Raw genomic sequence first — 15861 nt, 5'->3', positions numbered from 1 at the left:
AACTTTATTTGCGGCAAAAAAGGAGATTACGGGGAAGAGCTTTTCACACATTGGATTGGCAAATTGTAAGATATCAGGAATTCAAGATTGTCAGGCAGAAATGCCCGCATTCACTCTTGATAGAAGTCAAAATTGACAGAGCAAGTCTGAATTGGTAGAACCTCCAGGAAGAGTGATTAAAAAACACTTGCATGGGGCGCCTGGGTGGCTCGGTCGGTTAAGCGTCCGACTTCGGCTTGGGTCATGATCTCACGGTCCGTGAGTTCGAGCCCCGCGTCGGGCTCTGTGCTGACAGCTCAGAGCCTGGAGCCTGTTTCAGATTCTGTGTCTCCCTCTCTCTCTGCTCCTCCCCTGTTCATGCTCTGTCTCTCTCTGTCTCAAAAATAAATAAACGTTAAAAAAAATTTTTTTTTAAATAAAAAACACTTGCATTCTTCAATTCCGCAAGCGCACTGACTGGTAATGTGCCCCAAATAAACAATGACATGTACAGAAGGACGTGCGTACAAGGATAGTCACGGAAGTACTATTTATAACAGAAAAAAATTGGCACCATTCTTAAGGTCTATCAATAGAGATCAAATAAACCTCCACAATGAACTTCAATAGGTCACACGAACATTCACACCAGGAACTATTATGCAGAAGATAACTAGGTAGATTAATAGGGGCTGAGTAGATAAGATCTCCAGACGTATGAAGGGAAAAAACTTGCAGAATAAGCAGTGTAAGATCCGTGTTTGAAACAACTCTATCATGTAGATTATAAATGCATGGAAAATGTCTGCAAGGACATACACAGTGGTTCCTTTGCAAGATACCATAGTTGTTAGTGGAGATAATCAAAGGGCCCTTTCATTTCAATTCTAATGTAAATGTATTAATGATGTAATGTATTCATGGTTTATTCTGGACACACACAACACACACAAAATTCAGCTAGCTGGCGGACCTACAGGTAACCTTAATAACTTGGGCACTAAAAGATACACAGAATTTCATCCAAGAGCTGAGAGGTAAAGAAACATGTGAATTAGAGAAAATAGAACTCAAGACAAATTCCTGTGGGTTGTCACAGTTGGGAGATGCTAACTGCCTAGAAACTGGAGGCTGTAGGGGGCAGAGGCTCTCTGAAAAGCAAACTATCCAACTGCCTTACTTTACCTAGAGGACCGGGTTACGTCTGTCTCATTTGATCCTTGCCACAGTGTTGTATAAAGCAGGTTATCAGGGTCTCTTTTTCAGATGAGGCTCATGGGAAGTACATGAACGGGCTAGGGCTGCAGGACAGGATTTAAGCTTGGATCGGACTCTGAAATCAATATTCTCTCCGAATGCCATCCTCCCTAATAAGGTAACTGGACAAGTGTGCAATTCTCTATCATCAGAGTGGACTATTATGTACCTGTGTATTTTAGTAACTTCCTGATCTCCCCTTCCATCCTGCTCTCCCTCTCGCTCTCTCCCTCTGGAGTCTGGACTAGGCTGCCAGATGGATTTTCCCAAGGATTACAACCTAGCTAAAAAATCTTTATTATTTGCACACCTCCCCCCCCCCCCCCCCGCTCCCCATTGTACTTTCCTACCCCTTTTCAAGTGCCTTATACCTCAGTCACTTCCCTGCAGTTTCCCTAGACTGAATCTCCAAGTTCTGCTGTTCCCTATTGGACTCTTCTAGGTGCAGCTCAAAACTGCCTCCACCCTGAAGCGTTCTCAACCTCTCAGCCTTAAACTCATCCTCTGAGCACCTCATGGATTGGAGGTGAAGGGCCATCCAAATCAAGGTCTATCTGACAGAAGCACTCTCCCCTCTCCTGCATGGACAATTTCAAACCTGCATTCTCTGCAAATCTACATTCCCTCATCCCTTTCTGCACATGTCACCTTGCTTTCAAACTGCAGAGAAATTCAGAGATCAGACACCCTTGATTTCCTGACAGCAAAACTACAAATTTAGCTCCTAAATCCACTTTTTCTTTTTCCTCTTCAAAGGATGTATAACTTCTTAATCCCTCCTCCTTTAGGCTCCTTAATCCCTGTCTTTTCTCAAAAACCGATTCCTTCCCAACTAGCTGCTTTTCCAGAAGCATCCAAACGTGTCCATCACTCCAACTACAAGATCAAAACCTCCAAACTCTACGTAACATTTCTTCACTCACTGCCCTCTCCCTCTCACGTTGACAATCCCAACGTTCTGTGGCTTCCACGTCCCCCTCCTGGTTTCCCACCTCTGATCATTCCTTCTCAATCTTTCTCTATTCGTCTCCTTCCCGAGGGCATCTTGAGTGATTGCTTACATACCCACGAACCCCAAATCTGTCCTTAAGAGCTGTGTCATAACTACCACCGCTCCTATGAACCAGTCACTGGGCTGTCTAATCACCATTTACTTCCCTACTCCATGAAGCACACCGCATAGGAGGAAACTGGGCTTGAGGATAAGCAACATGCCTGAACCACAAAGCACTTAAGTGACAGAGCCAGGATCTGAATGCAGGTTGTCAGCATCCTGGTTTTATCTACCAGACTATCAGGTTAAGTCTGTGTAGTACCTATCCTGTGAATAACCTTGCTCCAGCTTTTTCTTCCACAGGCAATAAGCCAAAGTACAAACCAGAAAACCTTAGCACATTTGGCTCTTACTTTCCTTCCAGCCCAATCCATGAAGGCCTCCTACATGGCACTACAGCTACTTGGTTTGTACCAGTCAAGGTGAGGAATACTGCCAAATCTGTACCACACCTTTGACCTTCCCGGTAAACGTTCCCTTAAGATTCAGTCCAACGTGACCTAAATCTGAGGGATCACTCCATTGGAAAACACTCAATGGCCTGTTGCACTCCTCATGGATCAAACGCTAACCTGCCATTTTGTTCTGGGGTCTTTAGCCAGTCCACCACATTCTTGACTTTCCTGCCACCCTTCTCCTTAGACCAGCTTTCTTTCAGGTTCCAGCTGAAGATCCCCACTTACCTAGATAACTCCCCACCCCTCAGGAAAGGACAGGTAACCCTAAACTGCCTGTATTTCCCTTATCTACTCTGCACCATTTGCCTATTAATATCACCAAACAAAGAAGAGTTTTGTCCTCATTAATCCCAGCGAGGCTCCAAAGCCAGCTTTTGGTTAGAAAATGATAGGGAACCAGAGAAACTTTAACCATCATCCCTTAAATGGTAACATTAACAATCCTATCAATCTGCGCCATAATCCTGACCCTGGCAACAGACTTTATGTCATAGATCAAGTACACTTGCCAGCGTGTCAAAAAGAACCTTTATTACGGATTTATAATAGCCTCTTCTGCTTTTATGCTTTCTTGCCCGATGCCTTCGGAGCAGGTGCTTTCTGGGCTGGAGCTTTCTGACCCTTCTGAGCCTTTGGAGGTGCTGCCTTCTGGCCTGCAGCTTTTGGGGCAGGAACCTTCTGGGCTGGAGCCTTCTTGCCCGCAGCGGCCATCTTTTTTGCTGGAACTTTTGCAGCAGCTGCTGCAGCAGCACCCTTAGCAGCAGGTGCTTTTTTGGGAGAAGCTTTCAGGAGAGCTGCTTTCTGTAGCTTCCTAACTTCAAGCTTGATTATTCTGTTCCTCTGAAAAATTTCAACATAAATTATTTACCACATACGCACACAAAAACCTATTTTTTCCATCCTGTATGTATAGAATGTATATGCGCAGAAAATAAGCCTTATGTCTAAGACCCCTATGAATTCAACTTTGGTCTACCAAGCTTGGGCAATCTGAATTACCAACTTTAGGGTTTGAATATAAAAATCTTGGGTGCCTGGGTGGCCCATTCGGTCAAGCATCTGACTTCGGCTCAGGTCATGATCTCCCGGTTTGGGAGTCTGAGCTCCGCACTGGGCTCTGTGCTGACAGCTCAGAGCCTGGAGTCTGCTTCGGATTGTGTCTCCCCCTCTCTCTGCCCCTCCCACGCTCATGCTCTGTCTCTCAATAATAATAAATAAATGTTAAAAAAAATTTAGAATATAAAAATCTTGTAACAATTTTAAAACTTACCATTTTCTTTGCCTTCATGACTTTGTAACGATCAAAATCTGTCATCTTGGCTTTCTGTGAAAAAGGAAGTAAATATATGATCGCTCATACCACCTACCACTCCTCCATAAAAGAAAAGGTCACAATTCAAGTCACCCTAAGTCATTACCCTTTCTCTGGCTTCAATCTTCTTGGCCCATCTTGTGGCTGCCCATTTCGTATTGATATCTGCCTTCTGCCAGGCTTGTCGGACATATTTCTGGCGAGCACTAGAAAGAGCCAAGACCAGATTAAGGAATCAACTTTGAAGCCACACAGACCCAAAGACAGCTCTGAGCCTTCTGAATGCACAATTTATACCCTGTTAAGTTAAACAGCTTAAGCAAAACAAGCCAAAAGCACCCTTCCCACTCATTCATCACACTTCCAGCTGTAGTTGTCTCCAAAGACCACATACCACTTAGCACGCTAGGTCTTTTACTCACTTGAATGTTGTTCACCAAACCAGGATGGTCCTATTTATTTTTAAAGTAAGCTCTAGTCCAACATGGGGCTTGGGCTCACAACTCCCAAATCAAGAGGTCCCATGCTCTACTGAGCCAGCCAGGCACCCCTCAAACATACAATTTTTATAATAATAGTAATAAAAAAAGCAAACCAATCTTTCTGGATATAAAATTACCTCTGACCTTGTATATACCATCACTCTGGTGCAGTGGATGTATACAAAGCAATTTCCTTTTCATAAAGAATGAGATAAAGCTAATCCTTAGGCCTAATGTTTATTCTGTACAATAATGCTTAAAGATAGACGGCCAAACAACAAAAAAATCTAATTATAATAATTTTGAAGTTTTGTTCAAATACTTGGAAGTATCAAAACCCTGCATGCGTAATAAACCAGCAGTACACGTGACAGCACACGTTCCATGCAATCAACCGTCACTGCAGTCGAAATAACTTTAGAGTAACACATCACAGTGTTTTAACTTCCATAATCTATATCATGTCAAGAAAAAAAAAATCACTATTGATATCTTCTATTTCCTATAAGTAGCTGGAAACAGAATCGCTTTAGTGGCTGTCAAAAAGAAATGATGTAGGTTAAATACTTAATAATTGACACACACTAAAAGCTGAACTAATGACAGCTAGTACTGGAAGAGACAAAAATTAGTTTTTGCTCTTTAAGCTAAAGGTGACTACAATATGTCTGGGAGACCAGAATTCCCCAGGGTGGTATTTGTTGTGTAAATCCTGAAAGGAAGCAAGAAAAACATGGCAAACCTGGATAAAGACAAAGCCAGAGAACTAGCAGGGTGGAAAAAAAATAAAAAAGGAAACAACGGCCATTCCTTTCTATACTGAAAACCCCTCTTCTGAATTGTTCTTTCTCTTCAACACTGTATGTTGCATTCTCAAGACAACAAAATGGCAAAATGTTTTCTGAATTAGATGAAGCAAACTTTTACTAGTATAAACAAAGTTGGGAGACATGGCATATAGTTACCTGTGAGGAAACTTGAGGATGAAGTCCGTGAGCTGCATGCATTTGAAAGGCATCGCCTGCCTCCTTACCTGAGTGCAAGGTCCATCAACCAAAGCCTAGAACACATAAGATCAAAAATCTCAGTGCAAAACATAATAGTACCCCAAACAAGGATTCGCAAACTTTGGTCACTTAGTTCATGGTTCTCAAATACCAAAAGCATACAAGGGCTTTCCGTGTGCCTGGCTTTGTTCTACACTCACTTTACACATAGGAACTCCTCTAAACCTCACCAACTGTTTCAGCCCACAGTCAGTCAAAAGGTCTGGCCAGTTTAAGTGTCAGAGTAATACTCAAACCCAAGAACATCTGGCCAATTCAAGCCTGTGCATGAAACCCCACTTGGCACTGCGTGTTTCCTCAATGGTAAATTAAAGCTACAACCTGTCCCATTCCTATCTCAAGAGGGCCATTGGGAAAATTACCATTGCCATCATACTGCAGATCAGTCACTGGCATGTGAAGTTGTGCTACTTTTCCTTACACTTACCCTGTTTTGATCAATAACATCTACAATCGCTACCAGCTTCCCGGCATGAGGCCCAAAGGAGACGTAGGCCACCCGGCCAACCTCCACGAAACGCCTGAACACCTAAAATCGAGGGGGAGGGAGATGGAAAGACTTACTGAAATTGAAAATATTCGTCAGTTTATAAGGCTTTGCAATCCAAAAGCAATAGAAGTACAGCAAAAAAGAACGTTCGGGGAACACGCCCAAGTGTCGTAAGACGACCTGATGAATGGACAAAACACGCAGAGGCGGCGGCGCCAAAGTCCGGTTCCCGCGGGCTGGAGCTCCAAGCACATGGGGTCTGCACAGCCCTAGGCCGGCTGGGCCCCGGCAGACCCAGGGCCGCTCCAGCTTTCCAGCTCTGGCGGCTACCGCGCGCACGCGAGGCCTAGGCGTGCCGGGCCTGCAAGGCCTTCCACGCGCTCTTCGACCGGGCGCCTCGGAAGCTCCGAAACTCCGTGCCCCACCCGCCTCGGGACCCTCACCCAAGGCTACCTAAGTCCCGCTGGACATCGTCCCACGCCTTCCTTCCCCCTCCGAGGCGGAGGTGGAGCGGCATGGCCGCCACACCCGGAGGCCGCAACAGCAATACTCACCATGTTGGCGGCGTTCAGCGAGAAGGAAGAAGGGCCGCCCGACCGGGCGGATGTGTAGAAGGCCGCCCCGCCCCTGCGATTAACGAGCCGCCGACGCGAGCACTGATTGGTTAGGGTCGTACGTGCATACGCGCACGCATGCTCACTGGGAAAACATGGCGGAGCTGGTTCGAGCCTTGTTGCATTTTGGCTGACCGGAGCAGTGGTGTATGGTGAGGCACCCTGGTTAGTGGCAGGACGGTCATCCAGTAGGACTTTAGAATGAAGAAGAGCACAGAAGCTGTGACTTTCATTATAATTGTGTCCGCATTCCATTTGACTTCTTTTAACGTTCGTCCATTTTTCTTCCGTTTCTCCTAAGTACCCCGGGTTTTTGTCTAAATGTTGTTACTCATGGCTTAGTACTCGTTTTGTTTTGTTTTGTTTTCCTCTAAGTGATCCCAGCAATTCTGTTACCTTTTGTTTTATTTGTTTTTTTTTTTTAAGTAGGCTCCATGGTGGAGCTTAGATTCACAATCCTGAGATCAAGAGGCACATGCTTTACTGACTGAGCCAGCCAGGCGTCCCTTAACCTTTTATTTTAAAGTAATTCAGGCTTAACAGGTAAGTTGCAAAACAGCGCAAATAATTCCCCAAACAGCTTCACTTACGTTCCCCAAATGTTAACATTATATGTTTGCTTTACTGTTCTGTCATTTACTTCTAAACCCATTTGAGAGGATGTTAGACATGATGTACCTATTAGACATGATGTACTATTTCCTAAAAAACGAAGACATTATCTTACATAATCAGTGCAATAATCAAACTTAGGAAAATAATATTAAGTCTATCGTTTATTCTGCAGTCCTTATTAAAGTGTTACCAGTCGTCCCACTTATGTCCTTTAAAGCAAATAAATTTTTTTTTCCTGGTTCATGATCTAATGGAGGATCACAAGTTGGAAGCTGTCACGTTTAGTGTTTTAAAATCTGTAATAGTTCTAAGCCTGTCTTTCATAATACATTTTAATTTACAGGCCAGGGGCGCCTGGGTGACTCAGTCAGTCGAACTTCAGACTCTGATTTTGGCTCAGGTCATGATCTCATGTTGGTGGCATCAAACCCAGCTTCAGGCTGTGCACTTCCACCGCAGAGCCTGCTTGGGATTCTCTCCTCTCTCTGCCCCTCCCCACCCTCTCTCGAGCACTCGCAGCAGCCCCCCCCCCCCCCAAATAAATAAATCAACATTTTAAAAAAAGGTCTTCAGGGGCACCTGGGTGGCTCAGTCAGTTAAGCATCCAACTCTTGGTTTTGGTCCAGGTCAAGATCTCACAGTTCTCGAGTTGGAGCCCCACATCAGGCTCTGTGCTGACAGTATGGAGTCTGCTTGGAATTTTCTCTCTCCTCTCTCTGCTCCTCCCCAACTCTCATATGCTCTCACTCTCCCAAAATAAATACATAAACTTTATTATTTTATTTTTATTTACATTTAAGTTAGTTAACATACAGTGTAGTCTTGGCTTCAAGAGTAGAACCCAGTGATTCATCTCTTACATGACACCCAGTGCTCATCCTTCCTTAAAGTGCCCTTCTTAATGCCCATCATCCATTTAACCCATCCTCCCCCAACCCCCTCAAAATAAATAAATTAAAAAAAAAAATCTTTAAAATACAGGCTAGTTGTTTTGGAGAAGGTCTCTCAATATGGACTTGTAGTCAGATTCCGATTATGCATTTTTGGCAGAAATGCTGTGCCACTTGATGCAAAATGTCAGAATACATGCATAAGATATCTCTTTGTCTAAATATGCAGTGTTACCTTTCATTGCTGGATTAAGGTGATCGTTGTACTGGCAATTCCCAAATATCTTTCAGTCCTTTCCTCTAAACTCTATGCCAGTATCTTCCAGGACTGCTCTACCCACCTCCTAAGTGACTTGCTTTCTCCATTGCCTCCCTTAATCTATTCTCTGCTCATCAGTCAGAGGGATCCTTAAAAAAAAAAAAAAAAAAAATTAAGATTATATCACTTCGTTGTTAAAACACTTCAGTGGCTTGGCTTTCTATAGTATTTAAAATAAAACCTAAACTCCTTACTCTAGCCTACAAGGTCCCGCATCGTATGCGCCTATATTCAAACACACCTGTGCCAACCCTCCTTTCCCATCTTCATTGTGTTTCAGCTGCGCTGGTCTTAACAGGCCAAGTTCTCTCCTGGTCTATGAGTTTTGCACATAGTGACTCCCTGCCAGGGATGCTCTTCCCTCTGTTCCCACTCATTGCATGGCAGTGCCAACTCATCTCTTGTATTTCTTTCTAGATAGTTCTTCTGAGAGACTAAACCTATCACATAAAAAGACAGGTTAGCGCCCTTCCTCTTTTTCTAGCTCAATTTTATGTTTTCCTCAGAACCATTATCACAATTGCAATTGTTGACTTATTTTTCTGTCCATGTAGGTTGTAGTTTTGCAGCAGGTGCGATAAGTTCCATGAGAACAGGACTTTGGCCATTTTTTTCTTTGTACAGTAGGCTCAGTAAATGGGTAGTGAATGAATTAGTCTTTAGGCCTTGGTAATTTGCTTTATAATTTACAAAGCAAAAGGCATGAGTAAGAAAGTTCATAGCACATTTTTTGTTAGTAGCCCCAAACTGGAAACTATTGAAAGGTCATAAATAAGAGAATGGATCAAAGTTGCTAGCAATGGGCAGCAACTACAAGAACAATATGGATGAATTTACATATGACACCAAGTGAAATAAGATGGATACAAAGAGCGTATGGTATATGATTTAATTTATATAAAATTCAAAATAGTAAACAGGCAATCTATTGTTGTCGGAAGTAATGATCATGTTTACCCTTGGTGCGGGCAGTAGTGACTGGGGATGGGGTGGGGAAGAGAGGCTTCTGAGCTGTGGGTGATGTTTCTTCATCTGGGTGTTGGTTACACCAGTGTGTTCAGCTTGTGAAAACTCAAATCTTATGACTTGTGCGTTTATTTTCCCCAAATGTATGTTCCCTGGCTCTACAACTAGAGAATCTGATTTGTGGGCCTAGCGAGGGGTAAGAACCTGCATTTAAAAACAAGCTCCCCAACTGGTGCACTGAAACACGCCTGGAGAAACACTTTAGTTTTCTCTACAATTACTGAATTATTTTCCTAATTTCATTATCTGATTATGTCATTCCTGTTTAAAGTGCTTCCAATGTTTCTTTTTATCCCCTATTCTGCAGGATGAAGTCCAAACTCCCTAGCCTGGCATTCACGGCCTCCCACAATCTCACCCCAACCCCTTCCTAGCTTCTTCCCTCTGGCAATTCTGCGTCCGTCACCCCAAATCCCGTTGTAGCTACAAGTCTGGCGGCCATTCATGCAGCTGTGCCCCCTCTTCCTGGAATAGGATCCCCACTCTCCCTTAAGAACGACAGCATGTCCTTAAAGAAGCATCTCAATGAGTAGCGAAAGGGTTAACAGTAGGCAGGGATACAAAGGTACCCTCCAGAGGTTGATTGCAGCGGACGTCCTACTCCTTGAGTCCACCGTGCCCCCAGCCCCTGGCTGCAGATGCGAGTGGGAGGCTATAACTGCGGACGGGTTTTGGGGGGGGGGGGGGAGGGAAGATAAACGATTCCAGACCTGCCCATGCTAGGTGCCATGAATAGAGTTTCACAGGCTTTTATCCAGTTCCTGATAAGGTCCCAATAAAAAGTCAGAGACAAAAGTCCTTGGCGGCAACCCAGCTGGGACCCCTCTCCCTCTCAAGAGCTTGGTACTTTTGTTCAATAAATTCTATCGCTTTGCTCAACTCTCTGCTGTCCGGGAGATTCTTTCTTCTACTCTGTGAGACAAGGACCAGGGTCTCTCTCACCCACCTGTAACGTCAAGATCCCTTCCCAAGCAACCCCAAGGCGGTTTTCAGATTTCTTCGAAGCTCCATTAGAATGCATAGGCAACTCTCCAAGCAAACTTTGTGTACCTCGCCGGGTCACAAGCGTCCTAGGAGGAGGAAGGAGATCTTAATAACAGCCGAGACTTCAGAAACCAAATTACCAAATCAAACACACGGGCGGGGTGGCTGGCCACGCCCCTTCCGGGACACCTAACAGGTTCGTCCAATCACCGGGAGGAAGGGCAACTCCTGGACCACGCCAGGGATGCGCTCAGTAGTTCCTTTGGCTCCTCCCGGCGGGGCCACGCCCCCGCCGTACGCCGTCTGGCCCGTCCAATCACCGAGAGGAAGGGCGCACAGCAGCCCCCACCGGTAACCCACGTGGCAGTCCGCGGGCACACTTAGCTGGTGTTTCGCGTGGGATGTGTGGGAAGCTATGTCCGCTTCAAGCTGCGCCTTGCGCTTGCTTGTGGGAAGAGGTCAATGTGAGGGGCAGGGCAGGCGCCCTTCGGGTGCCTGTCAGGGGAGCACCGAGCATGGGAGTAGCGCTTGGTCCCAGCTTCGGCTGGGGGACGCGGGGGACGGCAGCAGCACGCCGACTTCCCCTTAGAGTCCCTGCGGGTGTCGGCACGGCCAGCTGTCCACCTGTAACCAGCTGCTCCCCAGAGTGCCTGTCAGCTTCAGCTGAGTAGGTGTGTCTCGTTTGTTTCTTTCAGTCACGGGGGATGGAAGCGTCAGTTTAGCCAAGTTTGTCGATGTCCCCAAAGAGAAATCTAAGCCTGTTCAAGATGTGAACCAAAAGCTACCCAGAACCGGGTAACCTTTCCGAGATGTGAACCGATCCCAGTTACGACCAAACCGGCACGGTAGGCAGGCATAATATATTTAGGAGTGAAAAAAAAAAAAAAGCGCACGTTACAACTGTTATCAAAATTTCCATGTTAAGATCCCCGAAGCTGAGCAAGACAGTGTCTCAGCCCAATCAACCAAAACCCACCGGGAATAAACCTGTAGTCCTACAAAATCAGGTATGTTGATTCATAGTAATGAGGGAGACTGCACACCACAAACATCAGGGGGCATTTAACCAAATAAAGTTACAGGACTGGAGGGAGATGTGAAGTTTAGATGAGTGGCAATGGAACACTGTTTTGATAGACTCAAAGCAAAGCAGGACTGTGTAAAGGGAACAATATCAGTCCTAGACAGCAAAATGGACCCATGGTCCTATTTCTTTGAGAGTGTTGTCCAGAAACCCCTTTTCTGCGGCTTTGCACCTGGATGGCAAATTGAAGCTATTTCATTCTTACTGATAAAACTTCAAACACCGAAGTTTCTGAGAGTCTTTGATTTTAGAGAACAAAGTTTCTCCATAAGTAAGAAAGCAGCAATCAGTCAAAGAAAGTTATTGGGGCTCCCGGGTGGCTCAGTTGGTTAAGCATCCGACTTTGCCTCAGGTTGTGATCTCACTGTTCTGGTGTTGGAGCCCCTCATGGGGCTCTTTGCTGACAGCTGGGAGCCTGGAGACTGCTTTGGATTCTGTGTCTCCTCTCTGCCTCTCCCCTGCTCAAGCTCTGTCTCTGTCTCTCTCTCAAAAATAAACATTAAAAACAAGGTTATTATGACATTTTATGGAGGTAGCATTGGTTGCAGAAATATTGTTTCTTTTTAACTTTATAGCTGTCTTTTTTTTTTTTTTTTTTTTTTTAAGTAGTCTCCGTGCCCAGTGTGAAGTCCAACATGGGGCTTAAACTCGCAGGCCTGAGATCGAGAACTGAGCTGGGATCAACAGTCGGACACTTAACCAACTGAGCCATCCAGGCATCCCTAGCTGTCTTTATTTGTATCTGCTTTTTCTGCCCGAAGGAAGAGCCATGCAGGTTTTACTTCCTCACTCAGAGCTAATTTTTTTTTTTTTTGGATTGTGAGCGAGGAAGGGGCAGAGAGAAGGCAGGGGATAGAGGATCTGAAGCGGGCTCTCTGAGAGCCCAATTCAGGGCTCAAACTCAAACCATGAGATCATGACCTGGTCTGAAGCTGGACGCTTAACTGACTGCACCATCCAGACTCCCCAGTCAGAGCTAATTTTTACTTCACAGAAATGCTGATGATAGCTATAGGAGGAAAGAACTTTGAAGGTTTTTTATCAATGGGGAAGTTTTAGATCTTTTATGTTGTAAAGCAGGAGGTACACTCACAAACCACATATTCTGGGATGAGAAAGATGTCCATAAGGAGGAAGACAATGGCCTATTAAATCCCGGGGACCGGAGTAAGAGCAAATGAAGGTTATTTTAGCAACCAATGGGTTGCTCACTTCCAGCTTCAAGTTCCCTAAGAGATGATGGACTCTGGAACGGGTCGGACTCTTGGGCTGTAGCACCCAGCTCCTTCAGCAATACAGGCTTGTCCAATACTCCAAAGGTCTGGATCGGGTATTTTGTGGTCTGTCTTTTGTATTTAGCAACCAAAGAGGTAGTGTTGGTTTCTGTGCTTTTCAAAGACTGGTCCAAGAAAATGCTTGGGAAATGTAGCAGATCTAAGGAACACGGCAAGGCCCCAGCAAAGGTGGAGGCTTCTGTTGCCTTTGCGTATAAGAAGCTGTTGACAGAAAGAAGTTGTCATGCCCTAAAGTAGATCATTAAACTCTTTGTTCTCGGTGGAAGACAGAATATTCCACTGCATGGAGGGCTCACTAACACCAAGATTATATAGGCATTCTCATATTATATTACAGAACTGGACCCAATGTTAAAGGAAGATGTTACCTGTGCACTCTGGAAACTGCCGAACAAATGCAGAGTGAACTGGTCAAGCTAATAGGCCCCTAAATCCAGAACAAGTTCCAGGAACAGGTAAAAGCAGCTACATTCCTCAGTGTAATCATAGATGGGAGCACCAGTATCTCTTTCAAAGGAAGTCTCCCCTTCTTGCTGTGCTATTTTCACCAGGGTGCAGCAGTTAAGGTGGAACTTTGTTAAGATCGAATTGATTTTGTAGAGGCTGTTGACATGACTGAGAGTCCCCTGCAGACGACAGCAGTCTGGGGTTTATCAGAGGAACTCCTGTGGGGTTTCATTTGCCAGAGGGTGATCATCCCATCAATGGCCAGCTGGCCACGGTTTGTGACAGCTCTCCCACGGTCTTTTTCTTGACCTCTAAGATGAGGGAGATGGTTTCACTATTATTTGGTCCTGTGCAGTGGAACCAGTTACCAAGGTTCTAGATACTGTGGGCAAAGTCACGGATGGCTAAAGGCATTCTCGGAGCACTTCACCACTAGGCTGGGTCTGCGGCAGGCATTCCTGAATGAGTAGGGGGAATCCCTGAGGAGGAGGAGGAGGAGGAGGAGGAGGAGGAGGAGGAGGAGGAGGAGGAGGAAGAGGGAGAGAGAAGCATCAGAGAAAAATGCCAGCTGGGGCAGACTGAGCATCTGAGCCTTTTCACAGCTAAGTGTACAATCACCATCAAAGTTTCTTCGGAAATAGGCACCTACAGGGGTGCTGAAAGACCTTTTTTATTCTTTTTTTAAATGTTTACTTATTTTTGAGAGAGAGCACAGCGCAGGGGGCGGGGGGGAAGGCAGAGAAAGAGGGAGAGAGGATCCAAAGCAGGCTCTGTGCTGACAGCAGAGAGCCTGATGCAGGGCTCAAACTCACGAACTGTCAGGTCACAACCTGAGCCGAAGTCTGTGGGGTCAAAACCTGAGCCGGACTGAGCCACCCAGGCGGTCCAAGACTTTTTTTTTATTCTATCAGCACGTTCAACTTTACGGTGATGACACTGTGTGCTGAGTACATCCTTTAATATACCCAGTCCTTGCCTCAGGACATTCAGCAGGCTGATACTGCACGTAACATTTGAACCTCATTTCCGACCCCTGTATCAGTACAGCTGTCTCTAGCCTGGCCGCTATGCCTCTTCATGTACACCCTGCAGCAGAAGAGAATCTGAACCTTACAAGGCACTCTGGCAGGGAGCAAAGGCTTGCCTGGGTTGGCTCTGACATGAATTCCTCAGGACAGCCGCTAGGCATCGGGTCTTGGATGATTTTGACGCATACACACACACACACAGACAAGAGTGGTTGGGATGCTGTCTGAGTTGCTGAGCTTATAACTGGTACTTGGAACTTGGCCCAGGGAAAATGCATCTGCTGAACATAATTTTGGGTTTTGCTATTTGATTTATATGATTTATATGATTGTTTTTAAAAGGCTTTCCAGTGTAATGGACCTTGTACTAGAGGAGGTGAATCTTGTGAACCTTTAATGCAGTCAGGTTGAGGGACAATTTCATAAGAGGCAAGCAGGGGTGCTCAATATATTTAAATCTTAATCACTGTGGTTCAGTAAAGAAATTAGAATTCATGAGGAGTTCTTAAAGGCAAGTGGCTTTGTACATTTTCTTTCCCTGCTATTATTGGATTAAAACTTTGCAGAGAGGAGCGCCTGAGTGGCTCAGTTGGTTGAGCATCTGACTCTTGATTTTGGCTCAGGTCATGATCTCAAAGTTCATGGGTTTGAGCCCTGGATTGGGCCCTGCGCTGATAATGCAGAGCCTGCTTGGGATTCTCTCTGTCTTTCTCTGCCCTCCCCTGTGCATGCTCTCTCTCTCAATAAATAAATAAACATTAAAAAAACTTTGCAGAGAAATTCTGGGTAGAAACCCAAGTACACTTTTTTTTTTTTTTTTTGAGACAGAGAGAGAGAGAGACAGAGAGAGACTGCATGTGACTGGGAGAGGGGCAGAGAGAGGGAGACAGAATCCCAAGCAGGCTCTGCACCACCATCACAGAGCCTGATGCAAGGCTGGAACTCACAAACCTCGAGATCATGACCCAAGCCTAACGCTCAACCAACTGAGCCACCCTGGCACCCCGCACATTTTTCTTTCTAAGCAACAATATCTACTATAGAATCATTAGTACAGTCAAGGAATCCTTTTATAGGACCCGAGGCAAGGGAAAGGGAGGGAAAGGGGACCTGCAGAGAGTGAAAAAAGACGTACTTGATGAGGAGTGTGCCTGGGTGCCTGGCAGAGCAGCAGTGGGGTTTGCGGGAAGAAACACGGGCTGTTGAGTCAGCCCTGGGTTCACATATCCCGTGTCCCTCTCTGGCTGTGTGACGTTGGTTGCGTTACTGAACCTTTTAATCTCCTTTCCTGTCTGAAATCAAGGTGTTGTTGTTGTTGTTGTTGTTGTTGTTGTTGTTGTTGTTGTTGTTGTTCTTTGTAAATAGACTCCACACCCAATCTGGGGCTTGCACTCATGACCCTGAGATTACGAGTCCCTCTACCAACTGAGGCAGCCAGGTGCCCCTGAAATCAAGGTTTA

At 45.4% G+C, this 15861-nt stretch overlaps 1 protein-coding gene across 2 annotated transcripts; it reads right to left on the bottom strand.

Annotated features, from left to right (window-relative positions):
* Positions 1 to 3257: 3257 nt before the first annotated feature.
* Positions 3258 to 8475, bottom strand: RPL14 (ribosomal protein L14). Of its 2 annotated transcripts, XM_086720513.1 has the most exons (7): positions 8454 to 8475; positions 6654 to 6907; positions 6037 to 6138; positions 5508 to 5602; positions 4167 to 4266; positions 4019 to 4072; positions 3258 to 3588 (listed from the first exon to the last, which is right to left on the bottom strand). In XM_086720513.1, exons 1-7 carry the CDS (start codon positions 8458 to 8460, stop codon positions 3310 to 3312), a joined length of 891 nt encoding a protein of 296 aa, XP_086576639.1. In that variant the 5' UTR covers positions 8461 to 8475; the 3' UTR covers positions 3258 to 3309. The 2 variants fall into 2 exon arrangements, with proteins under 2 accessions (XP_086576639.1, XP_025768732.2); XM_025912947.2 differs by lacking the exon at positions 8454 to 8475 and having other exon boundaries at positions 6654 to 6983.
* Positions 8476 to 15861: the final 7386 nt, after the last annotated feature.

This window comes from Puma concolor, chromosome C2 (genome assembly GCF_028749965.1).
Source record: "Puma concolor isolate L17-30 chromosome C2, mPumCon1.1.hap2, whole genome shotgun sequence".
Taxonomy (NCBI): domain Eukaryota; kingdom Metazoa; phylum Chordata; class Mammalia; order Carnivora; family Felidae; genus Puma; species Puma concolor.
The sequence above is the reverse complement of the archived record's forward strand: the minus strand, read 5'-3'. Positions and strand labels throughout refer to the sequence as shown.